Below are 26,156 nucleotides of genomic sequence, written 5' to 3'. Positions count from 1 at the left end.
CTGACCTCCAGTCTGCGCTGGGAGCTCAGTACTCTGTCCCCCAGTCTGCACTGGTTGGTCAATACAGGACAGGGTGCTGGTCAGTACATGGGCAGTCTAGGATAGAAAGCAGCTCCTCAGCACCTTTCCTGCGCTTCTGTGAAAAGGAACAGCCAGCGCAGCAGAGCAGATGACACCTGCTGCACAGGTCCAGGGCAGGGCTGTGTGGAAGGACAGAGAAGACTTCCACAAGTGAGAAACCAGACTCAACCCCACTGTTGTACTAAAAAGATAGTACTGCATATCCACATAGAGCACTCCTCAAAGCACAAATCTCAGCATCAAACATCCACAGCAAACACTATCTTGATTAATAATGACACACAGAATTATTTTGGACATGTAACAGGCAGATGGATGGGCTCAGAATCATTTTAATACCATTTGTAGAGAAAGAATCACAACATCATGCCAGGCTTTTCCCATCACCTTGTTGATGAGGGAAGCAGAATTCTTGTATTGTGTCATATTGCAGTACAATATTATTGCCCTATTAAAATATGCATAAAGCAATGAATAGTGTTTTCTGAACATCTAGAAAATGTCACCTGTAATTAATTCCTTACCATCTGAATAACGTTTGTATAATGTTATCGAAATGTTTTGTGTTTGTGGGGATTAGAACCCCCCCTCCATATTGTACGCACTGGGCAATCACTGTAACAACGTCTATATATATTAGTAATATTAATATAATTCTAAATGACCGTATATCCCAACAGAGATATATTTAGTTGAAAAAGAAGTGCAATAGTCAGATTTGAAAACTAAGAGCACAAAATGTTAGTAACCGGTGATCCTTTCACGTACTGCGTTAAACAAAATACCCTGCTCAATCCTGGTTTTTCAGAGCTAACTGCGCTGATGGTAAACTTGTATTTCAAAGCCAGTGCCAGATCGTACACATCGAGTCTTCCTGGATAAACAGGTGAACTCCTTCAACCTGTCTTGTGGACTTCTGACAAAAGCTCCGGCTGAGCGCCAGGCTTCCTCCGGATCTTCTGTGCGGGAGTGTTACTGCCCACCGTGCGCGATGTCCTGTTGTCCTGCCACCTACTGTACCTTCATTCGAGAATAAAATTCCTGTATCAAATGCATCAGCGCTTTCAGAAGAATAAGCACATTAGGCTGCGACTCGTCACTACTGTATTTTTCCTAGTGTGGTCCCCTCACTATATAGTACCTCACTGCAAACCGATTCCGTAGTTTTCACCGAACCGGTGACACTCTATCTTCACACGAATGCACCCACGTCATATCTCTTCAGTGGAATTAAATATTTCTCTGCATGTCCGATTGGAACAACTGAAAGGAACATCAACACTATAACGTCGTCAACGGATTCTATTTGAATGTCAAAAATTAAACAGATTTTTATTTCCTTATTATGACAGGAAGGGACACGTCCCGTAACTGAACGAAGCGTGTTCACACGATATCATATTATGCTTTACACGTTTAAGACACTGTTTACCTGCTAAATCAGATTTTAAAATTTAATCAAGCGAATTCTAAGAAATGGATGGCGAAATATGCAAGCTGAAGCCCATTTGAAATTGCAGTAGACAGCATTCATTACATAATCAGTAACACTAGCACATCGATTATCGGTTTCTTTTTTTTAGAAAAATAAAGGGGCAAAAAAAATCATTTTAAATGACCCCGAGCTGCAGACCTGAGCGCAGAATGCAAAACGGCGTGAAAATAAATAAACCGGTGGATTACTTACTATCCGATGCCATGACTGGAAATCTGGTGGATCTGGCGAGAAAAAATCCCTCCGAATGTATCACGCAGGGGTTCTGTTGTCACGCTCTTCCTAAATGGCTCACATCCTGCCCGGAGCGCGCGAGGGACCGGTGCTAATGGCACGCGAGAGAGCGAGCCGCTTCCTCTCCACCTCTGCCGGCCGCGCGATTGCGCTCCCGAGTCCTCTTCCTGTCTCTCTCCCCCGCGCGTCCCACACCGTCCCCACCTCTCCCCGGCCGCGGTCCACTGCCCCTCGCTCAGGTGCGCTGTCGCCCCGCAGTGACCGACCAGCGGGGCGGCTGTGCAGAACGAGAGGAGCGCCCGGGCGACAGCGCCAGTACCCCCGCCGGCCTTCCCAAATCACCCCTCCTTCGTATTTTTCTTTGTCTGGGCGTTTAATGTAAGCGTGTTGGAAGCTCATTCAACAACTATTCGCTGAACACCGGATAAGGGCATTTATCTTCACCCGCAACACTTGTTGAAGAGTTCACAAATACGTTCATTTTTATCACAGACACTGACGTCCCCGTAGCAACATAAATTCATTTCTTCATTTTTTTTAAGAACCACGTATTTAAAAATAAACAGCCCAGAACCCATTCCTAAATGTTGTAGATGCATCATTTATTTTGAGCAGGGCGTGTCGCGTTCGCGAGCAGGCAACAGAAGCGAACTTCTCAGAAGTACAAGTACAGGCACAGGGAAAGGCGAACAACAGCCCGTTTAAGGATGCTAGCGGAGAAGGACGGTAATTCATCCGTGCTGGAGGAGAGCGACGCTCATGGCACAGTTCCATGCAAGACCAGCTTTGCAGAAATCGGCAAATTCACTTCTGAGACCCCTAGTCCCCGCTCCCGGGATCTGGGGTCCCGGAGGAATGGGGTGGGGTTCACTACCCACAACACTCGGCGTGCATTTCCAGACAAAGAGAACGTGTGCAAGGCAAGACGACGAGAGCATCGTTGACTAAACAAACATTTTGATATGGTTTTAAATTTCAATCAATTATATTGATATATTTTTTTAAAAAAGCGATAATACCGTACCTACTAATGTTGCACCACCGCCATATAGTAAGATTTACCCTTTGGGGATCAGGGCACTACCCTTTCTTCACCCAGAGGAGGGCAGGTCCGTGTCTCAGTCAGCGCTTCTCCGGTCACTGTGCGAAGACCTACAACGAAGTGAGTCAAGGCGAGATGCAGTTTCGCGTCACGCAAGCCTGGCTCAAACCGCCCCGAGCATCCTTAACAGCCTCGCCGTCGGGCCGGGCGAACCGTCAACTCGGCTCCGTCTCCGTCTCCCGGCACCTAGAGGTTCAAGCGACTATACCCCCCTTGTTTTCTGTCGCTCGGCACTTGGAGAGATACCGCTTCTCCAGTGCTCCGCTAGGGTGTGAAATGATCGGATTCCCCGGAGTGTCCATCACCTCGCAGACAATGAGAACCGCAAATTTCTCCGAATTTTAATCGTCCAGCTGCTGAATAAAAACAAGCTGGACTTCCTGCGCGGGGGGGGGAGGGGGTAGATGCACAAATCTCGGCCACATGCTGACTTCTGACAAACGAGAAGCAGAGAGGCAGCAACAGAGCCGTTGTGTCAGCTTCTGTAGTTATTTCTCTCCCACTGAAATCAGTGACTGGCCAAACGGTTTTCCCCCAGCGGAAATCTTTAATATATAATCGTTTGATTAAACTCATGTTAAGTTCAAAAACCAGAAGTCCCATCTGGTGCAAGGCGCTTCAACGAGTATACAGCAAGAGAACAACGTGTGTTTTCATCACACCGGATCCTGCCTCCACTGTAGTCACCCACGCCTCGGCTGACGCTTCTGTTGATTCAGTTGTGGAGATCACTAAATATAAACCCCAGAAATGAGACGTTGACATTTCTAAAAAAAAAATATTTCATTCTAGTTATTAACCTTTCTCGCTGGATCTGCAGTGCGAGATTAATTTCACGCTGTGTTGCTGGCAGCTCTTCCCTGCCTAATGATTAATAAAATCCAGTCCAACACTGCGAGATTCGCTGTTTACAGAAGGCCGGCCAGGTGTGCTCTGTTACAGACGCTTCTATACAATTTTGTCGACTGTTTTTTGCCCAAACAACAAAAACAGTTTATGACGTCCGTGGTGGTATAAAAATGTCAGGCTTTAAACTTTGGCAGGAAACTTTGATGCACCTTCAGCTCCTGACAGGCGTTAAACCTGTTACAGTACTTAGAAAAGTACCGCAGGGCTTCTCGTTTATGAGCAGAAATGTGTAGTGAGCAGCATCGATTGTAACTTGAGCACTCAATTCTTGTAAATCAGACAGTCTCACACTCTGAACTCCACTTGGCATTAAAAGGGAGTTAATAGGCATGGCTTCTGGTTGTGCTCTGGGTGTCCCCTGAGGATTAGGGATGGGAGAGGCAGAGAAACAGAGCTGGTGCTTTTCCTGTTCTGAGCCAGCCTCCTCAAAATGAAGACGGGGGGCTCAGTTCACAGACAGTAATGTAAGTTTTCACGTTTTTTCTTTCAATGGGCTTAAACCACCAGAGTGTATAGAAGTATTGGAGTGGATGGCAGAGTATACTGTGATTTTAAAGGGACCCGCAGATTGTTCTTTAGAATAGAAAAGCAAACCAGTACAGCAGAACCACAGGGGAAATCCAGTTTACTGCAAACCACTGAGAACTGGAGCAGGAGGGCCTGACACTGTATGGCTGCCTTGCTCAGAGCTCTGTCTCTCAGGGTGGCACTGTCTTGCCATAATTCATGGTGACAGCACTAGTCAAGAGCAGATGTACAGTCTGTCAGGAAACAGTGAAAAACACTTCCCGAAGGGTCTACACTTAACAGCAACACTGACAGAGGGCCCGCAAGACATGCTAGCCATTGACAGCCCCTTTCTCACGTTAGGTTTATCACCTATTTGAATACACTGCAGCATCACACCTGAACTCGCCAGCGATTGTTCATCTGTACTGAAGCGTAACCGGTTAGCTTTCTGACTCTTTCCTCCCGTCCCCAGTGAGAAACACTTAAGAACGGTTAGAAATGAGAGGGGGCTATTCAGCCCCTATAGCTTGATTGGCTTAGAAGCTTGATGCAAGGATTTTGTCCAACTGTTTCATGGAAGAAGACAGGATTGCTCCATGGGCCAAACGGCCTCTTGTACTCTGTAACCATTGCTGTATATTCTGTTCTTATCAGCGTGATCGTTTAGTCCTTCCTGTTTGTACTACAAAGGTTCAGGTCATTTAGCCTGTCAAGAGTGGGACTATCCTTTAAGAGAGGAAGCGTATCTGGTTCCTCTGCTCTGGACTAATTCCAGAGCACTATAATTTTTAATGTGGTAAACAAAACTGTACAGAATACTCTAAACTTGGTCTTACTAATGTATTGTAAAACTAGCTAACTAATCAATTAAGCCACTAAAAACCAGAGGAGCTAGGGGAGGCCAAACCACCCCTGTCTATATTTCCAAATAGACGATCCTCTAGTTATTGTTTTGAAAATCTTACATATAATACAAGACATATTGGTCTACTACATTAGCAATTTCTCTGGGTATTTCCCCAGTCTTGAGTGATGACTGCTGGCACAGCTTGCCTACAGAAGTACAACTGGGAGAATACTATCAGACCCTGGAGATCTGTTCATCATTAAGCACAAGCAACACTTCTATGATAATATTTAACACAGAACTCATCCTGAGGCATGCTGTCAGTTTCCTCCTTGATAAACACAAGAGTGAAATACTAATTTAATACATGAGTCATTAACCTTAATCATCCGAATGTTTTCCACTATTACTGCCACGACACTTCAGTTCTTACATTACTGCTTATTTGTTGTTATAAATTAGCCTTCATTACAATATTGTCCTCTCAGCCCAATAGTTTTCATGTGTGTCTATTTAATAAAGTTCTTTCTCCTTATTTTTAATTAATTAATGGAACCATTTGTACCTCTGCTTTCCAGCCTTTGATTTGCTTAATTGTGGGATGAATGTTCAGACAATTTTAACATCCCTTCTCAACCGATTCCTCATCTTACCCCATCCTTCATCTCTGGATGACAAACGCATCTTGCACACTACTTGAAGAAACAACTTCAGACTTTAATGTAACGTTTGTAACCTCAAAAGAACTCTCTCTCTCTCCATTTTCACACAGTCCCCATTTCAATTCCCCATGGTTCAGCTTTGAAGGTCTGCAAGACCATCCTTAAACGTCACAATCTCAAATCAAATCTCTCCCCTGCAAATGTGTGTTGAATTACAAAAAAAAAATAACACTTTGTTGTGTGTTGCTAAAACTGTGGCAAAACTGCCTTTGGAGAACAAGCTCCTCGTTACTGACAAACCAAAGTGTTCAACACACCAGGTCTTTTCACACTCAGTCCAGACCTGGGATCTGCCTTTTCCTAAACCCTCCTGCGGTACAGAGGAGTGCAGGGTCCCGGGATCACCAGCTCTTCTTCCGTCACCTCGGATCACGCCTTGTCCCGTTCTTCACCATTTAAACTTCCTCCTTTTTGTTGGTGGTTTAACTATGGGAAATAAATAAAGCGATTTCAAATTTTTCTTTCCGCCTCTTGAACTTTCAGACCACACTCCCTCTACAAAAATTAAGTCATCTATTCCGAATGTATTTCAGTATCCCAACATTATGGTTTATTATCCTGCTTGATTTACAGCAGGCATCCACAATCCCGGTCTGGGGAGCCTCAATCCAGCAGGGCATTGTTAATTCAATCATTTCTAAATGTCTGGAGCACTTTTCTGTGTTCAATTAAGCAGATGATCTCTTAAGCAATTTAGAGATCATTTGTGAACAAAAAAGCCGCAGTTTTCAACACTCCCAACTGAACAGTTCGAGTGCTTGATTCATCAGTAGCTTCCAGTGTTCCCAAGCTTCAGAAACAGCTGGCCTATAAGACTAACTGGGGTGGGGCTCTCCAGGACCCCTGCTTTCCAGCCTCCCTGCTGAGCACTGCACACTCTCTGTATAGCTTCTGTCACTCTATTCATTTACCACTCATGTCTGCAGCAGCAAGTGCTGAACTCACAGGCGTGTTCATTTTAGGCGTGTTCATGTCTGCTCCAAGTCCTGAAGATGTGCAAGAACAAATCATGCCGTTCTGTCATCTTAAAGCAGGTGTAAGATTTACATTCCCCGTGCTCTACGATCTGGTCATTTAGATTTGACATGTAAAGACTGTTCAACCTGGGCAGCATGGTGGCGCAGTGCAAGCTGCCCGCAGCACCAGGGCCCTGGACCTGGCGTGCTGTCTGCGTGGAGTCTGTATGTTCTCTCTCTGTTTTCGTGGGTTTCCTCCTTGTGCTCCGGTTTCCTCTCGTGTCTTCGTGGTGGAGCAAGTGTTTGTGTCTGTGTGTAACCTGCCTCGCGCCTGTTGCTTGCTGGGATAGACTCTGGCTCCCCAGCAGCCCCGTACTGGATAAAGCACTTCGAAAATAGCTGGATGGACAATTTGTTTGACCCTTTTAAGTCTGCGCTGCTTCCAGGGTGTTACAGACCAGGTCTGTGGGCGGGAGAGACGCGTTACCCCAACACTGCCCCCACACCCCACACCTTTCTCCAGCTCCTCGTCCTTCTCCGTGATGATGCTGAGACGCCACGGGGTGCTTAAAGGGGTCGCCTCCTCTTTCAGCTCCACTGCAAGACAAAGCCAGGAGACACGGTCCTCATCAGCAGGGGCCCAACTGCAGGCCTGGGTGTGAGGGGGGATCACCTTCAACATCAGGTGTAAATCCCACACTGACAGGCTGAGGGAAACTGAAACTTTTTCAGTCTTGAACAGAGAGATACTGACAGTGTACACTAACAGAAGGGGGCTCTTCTTTACACACAGGGTGGTGGGAGTATGGAACAAACTACCCAGTCATATTGCTGGAGCCCAACCCTGGTTCCAAGAATAGGCTGGATGAAATCCTTGGATCAATCATTTACCAGCTACCAAATGAACCAGCTGGGCCGAGTGGCCTCCTCTCGTCTGTGACCCTTCTTACACTGTTGCGTCGGCATTGGGTTGAGGTTATGAGTAAGTTAAAGGGATGCAGTCAGGAATAGGGTAAGGGCGCCGCACCTTTGCTGCAGACCTCCTTGGCGATCCTGGCCTTCAGCGAGGGGGGGGTCTTCCTCTTCCTGCCCCCACAGCCAGCCTGTGCCGAGCCCTGGTCACTGCCTGAGCCCGACGACTCCATCTCGGTCTGGCGGTGCCTCCTGGACTTGGACACCTGAGTGCGCGGAAAACCAGTCCACTCTGAAGGCCACGTGTGGTCTAACTGTCACACCTTCACAATTCTAGCATTACGAAAACACTATACACTAAAAACCCCTGTAGAAAAAACGTTCACCAGACTGTAGACCAGGGTTCCCAGTCGTGGTGACCCGGTCAGTTTCTGTTCCTGCCAAGCTGTCAGTTAGACCACTGAATTCGTAACTGGCTTAATAAGAGGATTAATCTGTGTGACCGTTCTCAGATTTTACACCTACTGGTGGTGTCCTTTTATTTCATCCCCTAATCGCAATCAAACCCAGGACTCTCGAGAGCTCAAAAGAACTACTTGTAAAAGATCAGCTTAATTGGTCTATATTGCCACTGCTCCCACGTCTTCACTCCTTGGAGTTTATCAAGTAACCAATAAACCCTGACAGACTGTGGACCTTCAGAGCCAGGAGTGACTTTCACAGGCCTAGAATGAGACTGAGATTGAGAGCATCTGTTTTCTGCTGAAGTACAGTACACGGGTCACACATTTATGCCAATGTGTATTGAAAAAAGCCAGACATGAAAAGCCATCTTTTAAAAGTGTAATTATAAAAAACACTTACAACACTGACCGACATAATTGGATTTGTGCTTCTTTGAAACAACAAAATTCATCACATCTACTTTAAATGGGCCACTGCACACATTTACACATTAGCAAGAAGAACTACAGAGACTGGGATTACGTGATTTATAAATATGACACGTATACGTGCTTGCAGGCACTCAAGGTAACTATAAGGAGAATTAAGCTTTCAATTGCAAACGAATCATTGATAATTCAATCGCCCGGCAAATGTACATCTAATTTCCACACATCTTAGTATAAGAACATGGGTGATAAGAGATGCACACATTAGCACAGAAATAAATTCTACGCTCCTGCTCAGAAAAGAATAACGACAAAAGTTGGCACACCTCTACTAACTGCCCATAGGATTTGGATTTGATGCTCGCCAGCAGCTGTGCTCTCCTGGAAGACTGGAAAAAAAGAGAAGAGAGGATATGACAGCGCGCTGTCAGGCCAAGAAAGAGATGGTGAAGGTGACACCGGCGAATGACATGTTTTGTAGTGAAATCACAGAACTGAGTTTTATTCCAGGTGTATAAAATATCATCTCTTCCACTCGACTTCAAAACATTGCTCTTGCCAGTCCATGAAATCTGAAGTCGTTTTCAGGAGCAGGAACAATTAAGTCATTAAAATTGAATCAAACAGTTAAAATACTGGGTGAATCAAAGCCCTGCAACTGCACAAAGTGGAAGATTTAAGTTACATGTTATAAGATTACATGTTATTTATGTTATGTTATTGCTATTGTGTTACTGTCTATTGTCTTATCTTCTGTCCTATTTATATCCTGCACCTGAGTGACTAATGAGAAACACTTTTCATTATACTATGCACCTGTGTAAGTTTAATGACAATAAAGTTGAATTGAATTGATGAATTGATAAAGTTGGCCTATTCCTGTTCCTGATGCCAGCCCAAGGGGAGAAGGAAATGAACTGACCTCATCCTGCTGTGAGCTCCCTTGTCCTGCATCTGCATCGTTGTCCTCTTCCGAGTTGGTCTTCACAGACTGCTTCACCCGCTTCTGGCACACAAGAAGGGACACAGGTGTCAATCCCAGCACAGCACTCGGGGCTGTCCGATCTGCACTGAGCCCCAGTGAGGGTGTAGCTAGCTAAGAGAAGCATTACTACAGTCTAAGCAGGGAGCTGCAGCAGCATGCTTAGGCTGCAAAGGAACAGGTAAAGGTTTATTCCATGCCGAGTGTGGCACCTGAAGACGGCTCCACGCTCCACAGCCAAAACATTGTCTCTTTTCTTTTCAGCCTGGAATAAACCTTTACACCTGCTACAGTCCAGCCTGATCTCATCAGGAGCCGGGCAAGGCTGGATCTGGTCAGTACTGGGATTGGAGACGTAGGAGGCTCTTCCTTCTGGACCAGGATTTCCCAAAGCAATGCCCTAGTATGGTGCTGGGGGAAACTGGGCTATTGGAGACACTGTCCTTCAGATGAGAAATGAAACTAAGGTTCTGATTACTTAGTAATTAAAGAACCTGAGACACTGTCCGTAAGGGTAGGAGTATTAACCCGGTGTCCTGGTCAAATTCAACTCTGAGCTTGCAAAACTCTGAGTTTTGCAAGCTCCCTATTCAGTTAATGTAATTTCTCCACCCGATCTACTGTGCGTCACTCAGCTTGGTGGTGCATTTCAAGCACAAGTGAAGTGGGTCCACTCCTACATTTAAAGCACTGTGATATCCTTTGGGATGTAAAACGCTGTATAAATTGAATTTACGCCTGCGTCTTATTCATGGTCAATCTACAAATAACATTAAACTTAGTGCCATTCTGATGGCCGAGATGCTGTAAATATAGTACGGAGACACTAGTTAGGTCAAACTTCATAACCCATTTTAAAATTTAGTCATGAAACTAAAGATAACATCCCTATTCTAGCAAACAGAAAGCCGGGAAGTCTGGCATGCTTCCAGGTTGGATGGGATCTCAGTGTCTCAGATGATCCAGACCTTCATACAGTAAAGATCCCCATAAGAACATAAGAAAATTTACAAATTAGAGGCATTCAGCATCTGGGACACAGTATCCCTAAAAGAGAGCAGTCTAAAATCACAGAGGGTCAACAGCTTCGAGGCTGGAAGATGCAGATGAGACACGGTGCTGACCGTCCTCTTCTCCTGCCAGTTGTGGAAGTCCAGAACAACGTCCTTCAGCTGAGGCACCAGGTCCTGCTGGATGAGGCTCAAAGAACTGTCGGGCTGGCTGGCACTGGCTGAGATCGCACACTTCATTTTATGGTAGTGTTCGTGAACGTTCAGGACCTCCTAGAGTCGCACCAGACACAAGGAAGAAACCATTATTAGAAGGACACAAAAGGTTTCTAATATTCTGCTGGCACACCTTAGGTTATGCAAGGAGAACAATGATGAGCCCATCTCATACTCACAATATCTATTGACCCGAAGTCTGCATTACACTATACTGTAAATGTATTAGAGGGATATTACCATATATATTAGGCTTAAAAGTCTCTGCAGTCAATTTATTTTGATGTACATTTCCCGCACTGTTTATATTTCCAACACAAGCCATCACCTCAAGGTTTCAGCATCACAAAACACTGACGCAGTATTTTAACTATAACTCAAAGATGTCGGGCAAACATTTGCTCTCTATACTACCTTTATGCCAAGGCATCCACATATTTTGAAGGCTTTTAAAGGCACAGTAGTTTGCAAGGAAGAGAAAAGCCTCGTTTTCTCAGTAATCTTGGAGGCACACGCAACGTATGTGACGGAGTGCGTCAGGTGACTCTACCTCCAGCGTTTCCAAATTAACGAGGTCTTTCACTCGGGCTGGTCTGTCCCTGAACTCCTCACAGATGGGGTGCTTGTGCTGTCTCTTACCCATTCTGTAACACAACTTCAAAGGGCAAAAACGGACAGGGAGAAAGGAGACACATGAGTATTCATGAAACAGAGTCCAACAAATGTCCCTGTAATGTGCTACAGGGTGACGCATGGAATGTATAAATCATAATCTGGAAGTGAATATACAACCAAGAACAGGAGGCATGGTAGAAATCTAACCAGCCGATACCTGGCTTCTTGCAAGAAACAGCTGGATGAGATCAATTAACTGCAAACTACCAAACAGACTAGATGGGCCAAAAGGCTTGGTTCATACCAGTGACCCAAGTTAAAATACCATTCATTCAACAAAGCATTACCAGCCTGTCTTTTAGGCATAACAGTTGCTCATTGTGCATGTCAGAGTACTGTGGATGCTGCCTTCTGTTTTTTTTAAGGGGAGGTGACATACCATCTCCGGCATAGCACAGAAGTAAAACGCTTTGTCTAAAAACAGTCTCCTCATGATGTAGGCTGCATCGTAGTGCTGGGCACTAGTGACGTCCTCCTGAAACCTCAGCACCTCGTCCCAGTCCTTCAGTGCAATCCGTATCTGGAAAGAGAGAAAGGCACCTTCCTCACGAACTGAAACCAGCTTCACTCTGCTCCCTTCCACAGCCACCACTGTACCCCGACACCTCTCACCCAGGGTGTCAGGAATTCAGCTTGGACTGACACATAACCGCTGTCATCTTCACGGACGAGAAGGTGCGTTGGATATCAAGTGTACAGTGGTGTAAGTGAACAGGGTGTCCCTCCCAGAACTCCCCTCTCAGCTCATACAGTGCAGGTAGCAAAAATCCCTTGTGATAACCCCCAGCACTGCGGATCTGTAACTGCAGGCCTGAGATCCCAGGCTAAGCCCAGGAGTGCATCGCTCTTTCACCAATTTTAGGTTTCTCAAGCTGAGGGTTTTCCTTGCAGCGTTCAGTTTCTTTGTCATATAAACTGAACACGTGTACTGCATGCTCCAATACAAAGACATGAAGGAAACACCAACTTAAACACAGAACAACATCAGCAACAACAAAGTGAAATAACGACCCAGGCTAAATAAAACTTAGCACAGGCAGTGTGCAATAAAAACCTCAGTGTACAGTACATGTGAACTCTGATTGCTAGCTTGTGAGGAGTGAATCTGCGAGGACTGTGGTGGGGTACAATACCGAACACACACTCCAGTAATAATAATAATTAATAATCATTGCTTACACTTATATAGCACTTTTCTAGACACTCCACTCAAAGCACTTTACAGGTAATGGGGACTCCCCTCCACCACCACCAGTGTGCAGCCCCACCTGGATGATGCGACGGCAGCCATAGTGCGCCAGAACGCTCCCCACACATCAACTATCAGTGGGTAGGAGAGCAGAGTAATGAAGCCAATTCATAGAGGGGGATTATTAGGAGGCCATGATTGGTAAGGGCCAATGGGAAATTTGGCCAGGACGCTGGGGTTACACTACTCTTTTCGAGAAACGTCCTGGGATTTTTAATGACCACAGAGAGTCAGGACCTCGGTTTTACGTCTCATCCAAAGGACGGCGCCTGTTTACAGGATAGTGTCCCCATCACTATACTGGGGCATTAGGACCCACATGGACCGCAGGGTGAGCGCCCCCTGCTGGCCCCACTAACACCTCTTCCAGCAGCAGCCTTAGTTTTTCCCAGGAGGTCTCCCATCCAGGTACTGGCCAGGCTCACACCTGCTGAGCTTCAGTGGGCTGCCAGTTGTGAGTTGCAGGGTGATATGGCTGCTGAATTATAGGTACTGGTGCTGAATTATCGGTACAGTACTCGAGCAGAGTAGACAGAGCAGTGCCCCTGTGGTACCTTCTCCTTGGGACTGCACAGCTGCGTGTTGTAGAGCCCATACAGCAGGTACAGGCTGCCCACTCGGATCTGGAAGCTGTATGGAGGGAGGAAATAATGCGAGGCAATGGCCAGGATCTCGCGGCTGAAAAACCTCTTCTCGTTCGCTGCCATTTTACCGCTGAAGAGAAAGGAAAAGAGGTTTAAATACACTGTGTGATGTCAGGATTTACAGAACCAGCCCCGCACTCCCATTGTGCAATACCATCTCCCCACCACCTGTCAGATGCTGACGAACAGCCCGAGACAAGTACAGGAATCACAAAACAGAATCATGAAATAAAGATGTTTTCCAAATCCAGCTCTCGCTCTGAAACCGGAGGGCAGAAATTGAACTCTTAGTGCAAACCAAGTAGTATCAGTAGTGCAGTTTTTGTATCATAGCACACGAAAGCAAGAGCAGCTTAAATCTTTACTCCGGCGTTTAATGTTTATACAACTGGCTGATGCTGATCTTTTTCTAACTCTTTCTTTTTCTTTTAAGCACTCGTGGCCATCCGGAGCCAGAGCCCGAATCTGTGGTACTGACGTCGAAAGCAACAACAAAACTGAAGCGATTTTGTCTGCGGTACGGAGATGCAACTACAGGCTGCACAGTAGAACTGCTCAACAAGAGAAAGACTTACTAAAATACAGTGGAGAATTTCATGTCCCTCCATATCGCCGAGAACTCCTCATAGCGTACGGAGTCGGTCCGCTGGAATCGGTGCAGCAAGCTCTCGCAATCGGATTTTGCAGCGTCTGAGAAGTTTTCCATCGCCTTTAGCTAGTCCCCTAAATTTTATTTGTGAAAATGAAACGTTTTGTACATCTTAATCTTGCTAATGAGCATATGAACTATAGTTATAGATTTTAATATAGAAATTCCTACGGTCTACCTTCGGCCCCGCAAAACGTAGTGTTTTTAATAATGAAAAGTGAAGCAGTTCGGATAATACTTCCGTGTTAAACACAGTAGTACGGGTTGCAGTTAGGGACAAACAGTCTCTACTTTGAAAACGATCTGCTCCACTTGATCACTCTTTGAAGCGGCTGCTTTTTGAGTTATTTTAGCTTTCCCACTCTGCCCGACCTTACGTGTGGTTATCAAGCATACCGTTCAAGTGCCCGCATCTTCGTTAAATAACTGGGGGAAAAAATCGATTGTCTCCCCCCAAATAGTTATACTACTACTCATAATAATTCTTATAATAAAATACTTTATTTATAGAGCGCCTTTAAAGGTGGCTCCTCAAAGCGCTTTACAGGACAATACACAATGAGAGGAAAATATTTATAATGTCCGTATTATAATAAAGCAAAAAAAAAACCAACTAAAAATGAAACAATAGATGCAGATTAAGCCAGTCGCCAGATTTTCGTCTCTGACAGAATGCTCTTGGGAGATGATGAGAAAATACTGCGACGCTTTCTGGTAGCAGTGTTTTTGGTAATGACTTACTGTCCGGTCGTGACCACTGCACTGGGAGACCTGCTGCTCTAGCGCTGTTCGGCCGGCGGCGCAGACGGTGAGGCAGGCACGTGAGCACGCGCCAGCTGGAAACTGATTGGGCGAGCGGCGCGTGCGCTAATTAATAACAAGGAGCTGCTGCAGCCCCAGCTGCTAGAGGCGAGTGTCCTCTTACAGACAGCGACGTGGTACCTGGGTATTTGTCACATGGCACGGCACGGCACGGCACGGCACGGCACGGCAGGACAGGAACGTCTGCTGCGGTAATGTTTTTCATTAAGATTAAAAAATGGTAGTGCTGCCGATTTGGGGAAAGAAGGTCCCGCTTTAAGAGCAGAATGCCGTTCAGAAGAGACAGCGCACTCCCCGCACGCGCGATCAGGTAATGATTTCTCGTGGATGCAGTGCTTTGGCTCGGTACTGGTTTATAGCCGCTGTTAAAAACGCGTGGAGCGATATCGGGGGGTCCCGGTGTTGGGGGAGAACAGCGTTTGATTTTAAGTGCGGTCGACTGTTCTTTAAGTGTTTTTATCACGGTCATTATTTGCACCGATCTTTCTCCATTGATTTTGAAACGCATTTTCTTGATGCACAAGATGAGTTGTTTTTTTTAGTTATTGGTTTACAGCTGAAAATTAAGGTGGCTTTGACAAATACTAAAACGTCACAACAGAACGCAGGATAGTATTCTGTTTTTTTTTTTTTTTTATTGAAGCGTCCGTGGGTTCAGTCTTGGTGGGTAAATGCACGGGCAGCGTAGCCGCCGATAGGACTCGGCATCTCCAGGGGAGGAGCGCTCTCGGGCTGAGCGGGGGGGGGGTGGACACGTGGGTGAGGTCGGCGGGTCTGTTGTGTACGTGAGAGAACAACTGGTGCTGTGATGTACGTGCACGGCAGAGAGAGGGGAATGACTTACGTGCACCATGAGCTTCCCCGGTGTTTGTAACTGAAGGCACTTAAAATACGCCCGTTTTCTCTTCCTTGACACACGTCATCACATTTCAACCACGCACGATTTCGGGGTTTGTGAATTACCGGAGCAAGAGCCAATGAGGCGCATTACGCATATGCCGACGGCTTGCGTTCCAGCCTCTTTCCAAAAGACTTTAATGGGGCCGCTGGGACTGTGTGATGGGTTAATAATCAGAGGCGTTGCCTCTTGTGGTCTTCACTAATCAGCTGACCTGATAATCGGACTCTGCTTCCTTTGGCATGCGTGTGAACACGTAGCCCCTTGTCTCTTCGACCATGACGAGTCAATCTGAGCCGTTTTGCGCATAAAAATGAGTCCCAGCGCCCCTCTGTGTCCTGTCGCCGGGCCCTGATGAGTGGCACGTACGAGTGGGTTGTGCCTAAACACAAACTCCAAACATGTAGCAGTCATACCGCTCGCCATTTCGGCTGTGTGGATGTCCCGGACTGCAGTCGTGATCTGAACGGGGCAACGGAAAGCGCACTCCAAAACTATCACGGTAAGAATTGAGAGATTATGCTTCACGCTTTTATTTACAGTAAATGTTCAAGCCTGGGAAGGATACGCATATGGAATTTTAGGACGGCAGTTTTCCGCGTCCCGTCCCCCCCCCCCTCTCCCCCAATAGGCAGTAATAACTAGGAAGGGGATCAGGAAGGAGAAATTAATATACTGCACAATATAATGGTAGATTTGAGTTGCATGGAGTATGGCTTCTGTACTGCTGGACCGCGGTGGACGTGTTGTGAAAAAGATCAGCCTATACAGATTATAAATGCAGCAATATGGTTAATAGAAGGGGCTCCGGGTTCGAATCCAGGGTGTGGCACTCCTGTTATACCAATCGAGCAAAGTGTTTAACTCAAGTTACTTAAGCAAAATGTGCGAACTGTGTAAATGTGTGCTGTCAAATAATTAATCAGTTGGGGAAAAAACTATAAATAATGAAGTCTAAGGAGACTTGGAGGGCTTTGGAGTCAATCTTTTCTGTTAGATGGTGATAAGTAAAATGTGTTGCACAGCATTTGGGCTATTGGCAATTTCCATGGGAGGAAAAGTTAAAAGTTCACTTCATTTATTTTTATTAGACTTTTATGTTTATTAGACTATGGTGCAGTCTTGTTTTGCCTAAAAATGCAACCAGGACTTCATGCCATCTCTCCCCATCAGAGATCTTCAAATAAAACAAACAATATTGTACCTTGAAACACTGGGTCATCCTATCTGCAAGTATGCAGATGCTGTTTAATAAAGGGGACAGAAGAGTGCTCCACTTATGATTGATGGCAGCCTGAGTTACCACCACCACATTGATCAAGTCCAGGAACACTTGCTGCCCTTTGTGTCATTTCGATGTGAAAACATTCCTGCAGGACAGCACCTACTCAAGGTGCTTCTGTAGCAGCACCTTTTGTGAGAGAGGAGGATTGGAATTATTCCATTAATGCCTTACTTGCCAGTTTGAGTCCCACTGAAAAATTGACTACGTCTTGTAGTATCTACCTCGGAGACCAGTGAACTAGTGCACACTTGCCCAAAGTTTTACGAGACGCAAGGGACAGACTCTTAAAACACAACATCTGCAACACGGCATGAAGCATGTCCCGGATGTACAACATTCTTCTAATGTTGGTCATACAACTAGCCTGTGACTTTCACAGTAGACTCCACGTTTCTGACGGATGGTAATCAACATAATGAATTAACATTGTCATGTATGTTTGCATGAATGTCACTGCACCTGCTATGCAAAAGACTGCAAAGTTAGCATTAAGTTCCCCGATACCCATGGACTTGTATGTGGTTTCGCTTGATGCACATTTATATTTATAAGCAAGGTTGTGGAAATGTTTGCTTCTAAAACCTGCTCAGATTCGGACCTTCTCACAGTTTTAAACAATGTTGCTTACTATTTCTTAAGTATATAAAGTAAACGGGTGCTGATGAATAGTTCAACGATTAACACACATTCACCACCTGTAAGTAAAAAGATGTTGCAATACAAGGTCATAGCTGATGGATCTTACAAATTCAGTGCACTTCTCTTACCAGAAGTTTTGATTATGTATCTATTAGTAATGGTAATATTTGTTTTATAAAATTGCAGAAAACGGGAGGGGAAGAAGCTAAATCTTATTTTAATAAGTTGTATTAATTCAGCGATAATTAAAACGAAAAGATGTGACCACAAATGCAGATTTGGTTGGGTTTTAAGGCTGACGGTTACAATCCAAGTGGCATAAATTGGTGGTGAAATTGTACACGCACATAATTAAACATGGCCTGGTCCACATTTGTTGTTTATTGATGTAATAAAACAATACATTTAGTGTTCGGAGAACAAACCACAGACAGCAGAAAGATGAATTAACAAAGGGTTACATGACACGATCACACTAGGAAATGCCTTTCCATTTCCCCCCATAAGTGTAAAAACGGCTGCAGTATGTTGTAGATTTCAATACTGTAGTAATGATCATAGCCACAAGAGCATGAAAACCAAACATTCAATGTACTATGCATCTTAACAGGATGGAAAATTGCTAAACCTCTTCCATGATTGATCTACAATATGCCAAACAAGCATTTATACTCATTTGCTACACAGTAATTAAGCATGTATTATGTGTACTGAAAGGATGCATTTGAGCTGACAATGAAAGTGACTACTAAAAATATAAAAATCTCTATCATAATTACACTATAAATGTCACCAGCTTCCCATGATAAAAACCCAACAGTATCCTTCCAGGGTTATAACCATAGAAGTTTGTTCCTTTTTTAAATTTCAGGTTTTACTGTACTATGTTTACAATCTCTGATTGTTACTGCTGATCAATGCAACATACACAGATGTGAAGTGACTGAATGGTTATACCATGACATCAGAACAGCTTAAACACTGGACAAGTAAAACCTCATGAACAGGTGTTTACTCTTCAACTTTTAATAGTTTTTATCAAACTGAGACGGAGCAGGTGACTGATGCATTCCAGGTTTAACAGTTATACTATAACACTACATAGGAAACAAAAACAGAAGAAAAATAAATTGTTCAATATTTCATTAAAAGTAGTTTAAAAATGCTGAATATATTGCATGAACTGCTGGTAATTTTTAAGAAAATATATAATTGTGCGACTGTGGCTACATTGCACCGCTGGCACAGCACTTATACTGAATACACAGGATAAATGAAGAGCTTGAAACTTCAATAAACATCCTCTCATCTTTCCAGATATCCAGATGTAAGGCTGCCTGAACGCTGCTCTATGGTGTTTTTTTTCTTATAGCTATAAATAATGTATTGCAAAACAGGTTTGAAGTTTAGAACACATCTGATAAATCTACAAAGGTGCAGGACAGTAGCTGGATAGTAAAATAACCAGATATAGAAAATATAAATAGAAGGGGTTGAGGGGGGGTGCAGTGTCCGGTATTGCACAGCGCACGGGGGGCTCAGTTGACCTGGTCCAGGGCCCTCAAGAGCTCTTCGCCCTGGAGGAGGTGCTGCCGGCCCTGCACGGGAGCGTTCACCTCGCAGTCGTATCGCGTCAGCTGGGGCAGGCCGTCGCTTCCGAAGGAACATTCCAGCAGCCGGCTTGCCAGATCTGGAGGGAAGACCGGGAGAGTGGTCTAGGTATTAAATCGTGCAAATGCTTTTGGTTGTCTCCATGTCTTAAGTACTTTTGTTCCGATTTACATTTACACTGCCCTTTTATGGATGCTTAAACGAGGAAACGTCTCATGCTTTGTAGTTTTAATGGTACAGAAATGTTTATGGAACCACTCTCAACCATTAATTGCCAATAATTTTGATGTTCAAGTGCCAAGCATGAGATGCTTGACAGGGCACAGCACTGTCTGGCATCATACTCGTATTTGTCCAGTTTATTTAAACTATTTATACAATAGAAGTATAGCTGGTAATCTGCATATTACCGCTTACAGCTTCATTAATTTCAAATGCATAATACATGTGGTAGCTGTTGAATTCGGGCAGAAAAGCGCAGCTACAATGTGTCCATTGTAGATGATGATGATCGCGGGGTGCCGTCTTAGCTCATAGTAGAAGACAATACAAAAAATGGATAGATTTGAGGATCCATATCTAAACACCGTTTTTATCATTGTATAAGAACCCCACCTGTGGGCAAGAGCAGGATTGTCTTGTGTGTGAGAGCCTCTTTGCCACTCGTCTCAAAGACTTTGGCTCTTTTTTCAATCGCTGCAGGGTTCCCTACTTCATGGAGCAGTGTACCCTGGCAAACACAAAACCCCCACAAATGTTCAAAATGTCCATTTTCACCATCGACACTCATCAATCTCTCGGGGCTCACGGCTGCTTCATGCTTTAAACAGATTGATAACATCAAGCCGAATATTGTATCTCCCTCATTTGGGAAGATCAGACTTGGAGTACAAATGTAAAGATGTTTAACATGCTATGAGAAAAATATGAATTGGGTATCAATGGCAAATGGGTTCTCCACTGGCTGAACTTACAATGCCAACAGCCTGGGACAGTGAGGTGCCAGTTTCTAATTTCCTCTTGCGCTGAGCATTCTGAATTGCAAGCATCTTTGGAGATAGTGCCCCCTCCAAGGCAGGAATTCTACAAAACCAAGGAATGTTACAGATTAAAATTCCAAACTGAGTTTTGGGGGTGGGCAGAAGGACATGCCCTTCAACTTCCATCGGTTATTTCATATCATCAACACCACCATTTCTCATGAAGTTAAGTTTATTTCACCTGTGACTTAATTCAGAAATAGCCAATTCTTAAAAAAAAGTCCTCCATTCCGGACCTTTTAATGTCCTTTTTAATAACTTAAGTTGGCGTGCCTTAAGAGAAGCTGATGATAAACAAAAGGAGCATGAACTACTGCAAAAACGTTACCCTATTCTACCAGCTAGTGGAAGATGGGCTTGGCAGTGCATTACCTCCTGCTTGGCGAGGTGGCTGAATGTGGAGAGTCCGTCTGCTCCCGACCTGAAGTGCTGTGCGTACTTGATGGGGCAGGAGAAGAGGTCCGGCTGCGGCTCCCACTGAAAGGGGAATTGAGTGCATTCCGGACTTCCTGCACTAAGTGCAGAGGCGACGCTGCGCGAGCCAGAGGTTTGACCTCTTCTTTGCCAGCTGTCGGCATCAGAGTGTCAGTGCTGGGAGTCTGGGGTTTTGTCTGAATTTGCTGGAATACGTTGCTCATGCTGGGCATGACGGGAGCGCTGGCCGACAGTGTCTCTGAGGGGGAAAGGGGGTCCAAAGTGCGCAGCTGGAAGTCATCATCCATGGGGATATACGGAGCCAACATTTCTAGGTCCAGGTCGTCCATTGTCTGATAACATCAAATAAGACCAGAAAGTGCTTTAAGATAAGGACAGCAATATCATGCAATTTTTTTACTCTGTACACTTAAAATACAGATGAGACTTGCGATTATCATAAATCATTTTGCAATAAGTCATTATTCAGCAGCTAAAATCAAAAGAAGACATGAACCTAACCTTCAGGGTCCCCAGCATCATTACATAAAGATTAAAGCGGGTTTACCTGAGTAGCAAAAGGGGTCTTGGCTTCAGTATCAATGGCAAACAGTTTCTCCACCAGATCAAGTTTAAATTCGGAGCCGATATCAGAATCAACCTGGAAACAGTAGTCACCCGGGCTGCTCGGCTGTAAAGGGCAGAGAAAAGTGTTTTATAACTTGTTTTTGGGTATATTTTTAACAAGATATCTTGTTTAGTAATTTCTAATCGGACATGCAAAATCATGCACTTTAATCTGTTTTTGTGGAGTAAAACGAACAGGTACAGACAAGAATGGAGAATAGCTTCCTCTACATGTTCTGCTGGTCTTAAAAAAAAAAAATCAACCATCGGGCTTTAATAAGCATTAACATACTGTACATTATATAGAAACCCAATATTTCTGCAACCTATAAAGCAGTTCCATTATTGAGTGAAGACTTTGTACACTGGATCTGACGTTGGCAGTCCTCTGACCGCCATGAAGTGATTTTGTATTATTGAACAATGTTCAATAAAAAGCCTTGGGTGGCATTAGTGAAAGGTAATGGAACAATAACGTATGTTGATCTGTCACACAATTGGACAGCTATGCATCTCCAGATGGCCTAATCCATCAATATTATTAAAAGTAGGTCTAGGGCAACAAGCTGAGTACAAATCATTTCATCCTGGGGGGGAAGGAAATGCAAGTATGCGCACCTCTGGAGAATTCTGTCTGGTGCTGGTCCCTGAGGGACTACTGTCGCTGTCCTGGGTTCGAGGGATTGAAAAGGAGAAACTGGGTGGATCAGCACTGGGCTCCAGCTTGCTCACAACCTCCACATTGAGAGCTGGATCCAGACTGCTGTTCAGAGGCTGTGCTGTCTCGGTAGGGGGCAGTGGGGACAAAGGCAGCTTCTCGCTCGAGGAGGGCAGCATGACATCATTATACAGCGGGACCTCTTCCAGTGGCTGGATCTCTGAGTCTGTGTAGGGAAAGGATAAAAAGAATCAGAATGGCGGCCATTGCACACTTAAGGAACTAGATGTTGACTTTTTCATTTAATAATATCAGCACATTATGACAAGATTGTATTAAAAACCGCAAGATGCTTCACATTACCAGTAGGTAAAGAATTTATAAAGAGACGGCATCAGAAGTGGCTACAGTCGTTTTCTGAACCGTCACATCTTGTGCTATCTACTCGCCTTTCACAGTTGCATTTCAGTACAATACTGACTGGCATGCTATTCTGAATGGTTCATTCGGACGTGACAAAGCGGCTGTATTAAAGCTTAAAATGCACTTGGCTATAGAGTTGTGATTGTGAGGGTGCAGCAGCCGAACTCACCTGAGCTGGTGAAGTCCAGGGAGATTATAGTGTCTCCAGCGGCAGGGGCCAGAAGAGTCAGGGCTTCAGGTTCCTCCTTCAGCTTCTCGAATAGGGTGTTGCTGCTCTCGAGATCCTCCGCCTTGGTGAAAATTTTGGGCATCTCTACGTCGGGACTCTCCAGAGGTTTTAACACACTCTCCGTCTGACCCAGCGAGAACACCAGATCTTCCTGCACAACCCCACTGGTGAGAGAGAGCACAATCAAGGACAGGCTCAAATTATCACATTTATTCTACATATCCAGGAAATCACTGTAGAACAAAATGTGACATTTTGCAGTAGTTACAGAAGAGCATCTATTATGTAACAAAATAAGCAGATTTCAGAAAGTGATAACCATAATGGAACATGGAAACTGCCCATTTTTACTGTTTCACCAGAAAATTTAGACTGTAGAAAAGATGCACATACCTAAGCACATAGTTAACGCACACAATGCACTGGGGCTGGGAATTCTTGGTGTTGTAAATGACAGTGGCCTGTGTCTCCACCCAAACAAACCCTCCTTTCTTGGCAAGCATTCGATACTGTCCAGTTGTGGCCTGGCCTTTTGCAAACACTGGAAGAGAAAGTGTGACGCATTGAGACAAACGTATACTAATCCCTTAAGAATTTATCCATTGCAGTCAATCGGCTTGAATTTAAATGCAAGAGTCTGACGGCATAAAAATAGTCATTTCTCATATGACAACTTACAGACTTTTTCTTTTTAAGATCTGGTATTACAAGGTTAACTAATGTTGTAGTGGTGGAGCTCCCTCTAGTGGTTCCAAAAAAGTCAATCGGCTCCAGTACTGAAGACCACAATCAAGAATCTCTCATGACTTGATTTACGTGAAATACAATTAATGGTTAGACCCTTGAGATATTTGCATTGGTCATTTTCCAAAGTTCTGATGGAGACCGTAAAGACCTATCAAAGGTGTTCTAGGATCCATGTTGACCACATCCATCCATAGTTCAAGTAAAAGGATGTCATTCCTTACATAAATTCAGTATGAATAAATGTCATCTTGGCAGAATTCTGGATGGAGTGATTATCCAATAGTAAAACACTAATTGGAAAGAGTGCACAAAACCTAGTGAGGGTCATTAGAGACCCTTTCCTTTGACCTCATTTGGAATTGAAGTAAATGATAATTTAGAGCTAAATTAATGATTAGTAAAGGAACAAATAAGGAGTTTATTCGATGCTGAAAAGAGAAGAAAGAAAACAATGTTTTGGCTGTGGAGCCTTCTCCTCTCTCTTCATCATGTAATAAACCTATTACTTGTTCCTTTGCGGCCTACGCATGCTAACGCAGCTACCCACCTGATCTAATGATGTGTTGTGTGGTAACAGAAATCTAAGGGATAGTGCTGTTTAATGAAGCTGTTGGAATTAAAAGCAACTACAATAATGGATTTTCAAAAAGCTGTTTATAAAGTTAAAATTAAAGAATTAGTTGGCAACAGACATCCAACATAATGCATGTGTGTACTATAGACTAAGTACAGAGTTGGTGTGGCAGGGGAGCAGGGTCCTGCATCAGGCAGGGTGAATGAATGTGAACCTGTTTAATTGTTAGCACTTCAAGTGCAAGTCCAAAATGTTTGGGTTAGGCTTTAGTCAAAATTTCAGTTATTCTTTAATCACTCATGTCCTTATAGATAATTATTCTTTCCTGCTGTAACCCATTAGAATTTACTGAGGGGATCTGGAAACAGCTGAGCAGTGCCCTCACTCAGTTGAACTGCTCACCTGCCACTTCCTCTTCTTGGTTTAGCTTCTTTTGTGAATATTATAAAAGTCTGCAAAAGAAGTCAAAAGTTGGGCCAGAGTTGTTTTTTTAATAGTATCATAGATAATTCTTTGGAGGTGTTATATTGTTTGATATAATTACTGCTGATATGCACAGACCTGGGTTTGTTGTGTGGAAAAAATGTAAAATGTGTGGTTTGATCTTTTCTTAATGTGGTAATAATGATTTTAAAAACCAGCAAAGCTGGACAAGACAGCCGTGCCAAGACTGCCTTGTCTGGTGTGTTGGCCCTGCTCTTATTTGCAGCACTCTGAACAGAGGGAAGAGTGAAAGTGATTGGAAGGCATTACAGATGCGTGTAGAACCTGAGCAATTGGAGAATTAACAGAAGTCCTTCTTTTCAGGATACAAACAAAGCTGGTAGAATTCTTTAATGTTAAAAAAATCCTTTGCAAAAAAAAAAGAGTAAAATGTTTATCTGCTTTCTTGATGGTTTATGATCACATCTGCAGTTAAAACATGATAAATATGCTACTGTATATGAAATAGTCTGGGTGAGGCTCACTAAAGTATGTAAAGTTGGGTCTGGGCATGGAAGCGGGGTCTTGGAAACCATGCTTATACAGGACTCTGCCAAACAATTCTTAAAATAAGGCTGCTGCTTTTCCAAATTCATATCAACGGTCTAGAATCCAGTACAGTAAATGTCAAATTTGCCACTTATAAGAAACTGGAGGTAGCAGTAAACACGTTATAAGCAGTAAAGGATATCGAGTTTTACTGTAAACAAGTGCAGAGTATTGCATGCAGGGTCAACTGCGGCTACAAGGTACAGTTATGTTGCCAACTTGGAGCCTGATCTCACCACACCTCAGAAGCTCAACAAGGCTGGCCTGGGCAGTTCTCGAAAGGGAGGCCTTAAGAAAATCAGGTTGCTACTGTAAGCAATGCTGGTATACCAGTAGTTGGCACTCTATGTGGACCAGAATTCCCCAGTATGGTGCCAAAGGACAGTAGTTCTACTAGTTCTAATTGCTTTATCTAATACAGAGTCATGGGGGAGCCCGAGCCTAACCCGGTGACCAACAGATGCAAGGTAGGATACAATTTGGATGGGGTGCCAGTTGGTTCTCAAAATCACCTGTGCTAACTGATGCATTCATTGAGCTGCTGCATGTTTAGACTTTTCCTGCACTTAGTCCTTGGTTTCAAAAATACCCTTTAAGTAAAAAAAAATTTCCAGCAAAGTCAGCATATAGAATGTTATGCACTTATTCCTTGATAATCAAAATGGGCTTCCTTGTTTCTGACTAGAAAAAGGCTTAACAGGCCATCAGTTTATTGTAAACCTATGTAGGAACCAATGTACATCAACACACTCCCACAATAAGTGTTTGTTTTGTCCATTTGCTTCAAACCTACTGGTTAAACTTCAGTTGACACCTGAATGAATGACGTTCTGAAACCCAGGAATTGGTATCCATCACGTGCTACTTACGAACCCCACAGAATTTAATGTGGCATCTCTTATGAATCTGGTCTCCCTAAACCCCCTTATTAATTTGACTGGTGAAGATGTCAATTCTCCACCTAATCTGCTTGTAGTATGAGTGCTACACAAGTGATGGATGAAGTAGGTGAGCACCTGTACCCCAGTGGATGTGGGAGTCTGGAATAAACTCCAGCTACTGTAAGCCAAT

The 26,156-nt window shown here is 44.2% G+C and overlaps 3 protein-coding genes and 1 long non-coding RNA gene across 9 annotated transcripts in view; 1 reads left to right on the top strand and 3 right to left on the bottom strand.

Annotated features, from left to right (window-relative positions):
• Window positions 1–2,773, bottom strand: part of syt16 (synaptotagmin XVI) — a 34,114-nt gene extending 31,341 nt beyond the window's left edge. Inside the window, exon 1 of the mRNA XM_069193147.1 lies at window positions 1,769–2,773. Coding sequence (XP_069049248.1) covers window positions 1,769–1,781 — 13 coding nt within the window. The 5' untranslated portion in view covers window positions 1,782–2,773. The remainder of the gene's footprint in view (window positions 1–1,768) is intronic.
• Window positions 2,774–5,874: 3,101 nt separating this feature from the next.
• Window positions 5,875–15,842, bottom strand: LOC102682714 (snRNA-activating protein complex subunit 1). Of its 4 annotated transcripts, none has more exons than XM_015350191.2 (11): window positions 15,753–15,842; window positions 14,013–14,160; window positions 13,348–13,507; window positions 11,924–12,064; window positions 11,420–11,524; window positions 10,768–10,926; window positions 9,584–9,667; window positions 8,988–9,050; window positions 7,884–8,034; window positions 7,370–7,453; window positions 5,875–6,326 (listed from the first exon to the last, which is right to left on the bottom strand). In XM_015350191.2, the coding sequence occupies exons 2-11, from the start codon at window positions 14,141–14,143 to the stop codon at window positions 6,289–6,291; spliced, it is 1,116 nt and encodes a 371-aa protein (XP_015205677.1). In that variant the 5' UTR covers window positions 14,144–14,160; window positions 15,753–15,842; the 3' UTR covers window positions 5,875–6,288. The 4 variants fall into 4 exon arrangements, with proteins under 4 accessions (XP_015205677.1, XP_015205674.1, XP_015205676.1 ...); XM_015350188.2 differs by lacking the exon at window positions 15,753–15,842 and adding an exon at window positions 14,828–14,915; XM_015350190.2 differs by lacking the exon at window positions 15,753–15,842 and adding an exon at window positions 14,265–14,348.
• LOC107077756 (uncharacterized) overlaps window positions 14,992–26,156 on the top strand; it is a 16,290-nt gene continuing 5,125 nt past the window's right edge. The window contains exon 1 of one of the 3 annotated variants that reach the window (XR_011190210.1): window positions 14,992–15,218. This is a non-coding gene — a long non-coding RNA (uncharacterized lncRNA). Of the gene's footprint in view, window positions 15,219–15,958; window positions 16,309–23,218; window positions 25,553–26,156 lie in introns of those variants that run through there. The other 2 variants (XR_011190209.1, XR_011190211.1) reach the window with 2 other exon arrangements.
• Window positions 18,092–26,156, bottom strand: part of LOC102682513 (hypoxia inducible factor 1 subunit alpha) — a 20,842-nt gene continuing 12,777 nt past the window's right edge. The window contains exons 8-15 of the mRNA XM_069193144.1: window positions 23,126–23,273; window positions 22,673–22,896; window positions 22,041–22,306; window positions 21,364–21,486; window positions 20,754–21,148; window positions 20,316–20,424; window positions 19,957–20,071; window positions 18,092–19,420 (exon numbers count right to left, since the gene is read on the bottom strand). Of these exons, the coding sequence (XP_069049245.1) occupies window positions 19,269–19,420; window positions 19,957–20,071; window positions 20,316–20,424; window positions 20,754–21,148; window positions 21,364–21,486; window positions 22,041–22,306; window positions 22,673–22,896; window positions 23,126–23,273 (1,532 nt within the window). The 3' untranslated portion in view covers window positions 18,092–19,268. The remainder of the gene's footprint in view (window positions 19,421–19,956; window positions 20,072–20,315; window positions 20,425–20,753; window positions 21,149–21,363; window positions 21,487–22,040; window positions 22,307–22,672; window positions 22,897–23,125; window positions 23,274–26,156) is intronic.

Source organism: Lepisosteus oculatus, chromosome 8 (genome assembly GCF_040954835.1).
Source record: "Lepisosteus oculatus isolate fLepOcu1 chromosome 8, fLepOcu1.hap2, whole genome shotgun sequence".
In the NCBI taxonomy this organism is placed as follows: Eukaryota; Metazoa; Chordata; class Actinopteri; order Semionotiformes; family Lepisosteidae; genus Lepisosteus; species Lepisosteus oculatus.
This window is presented reverse-complemented; position numbering and strand designations above follow the sequence as displayed.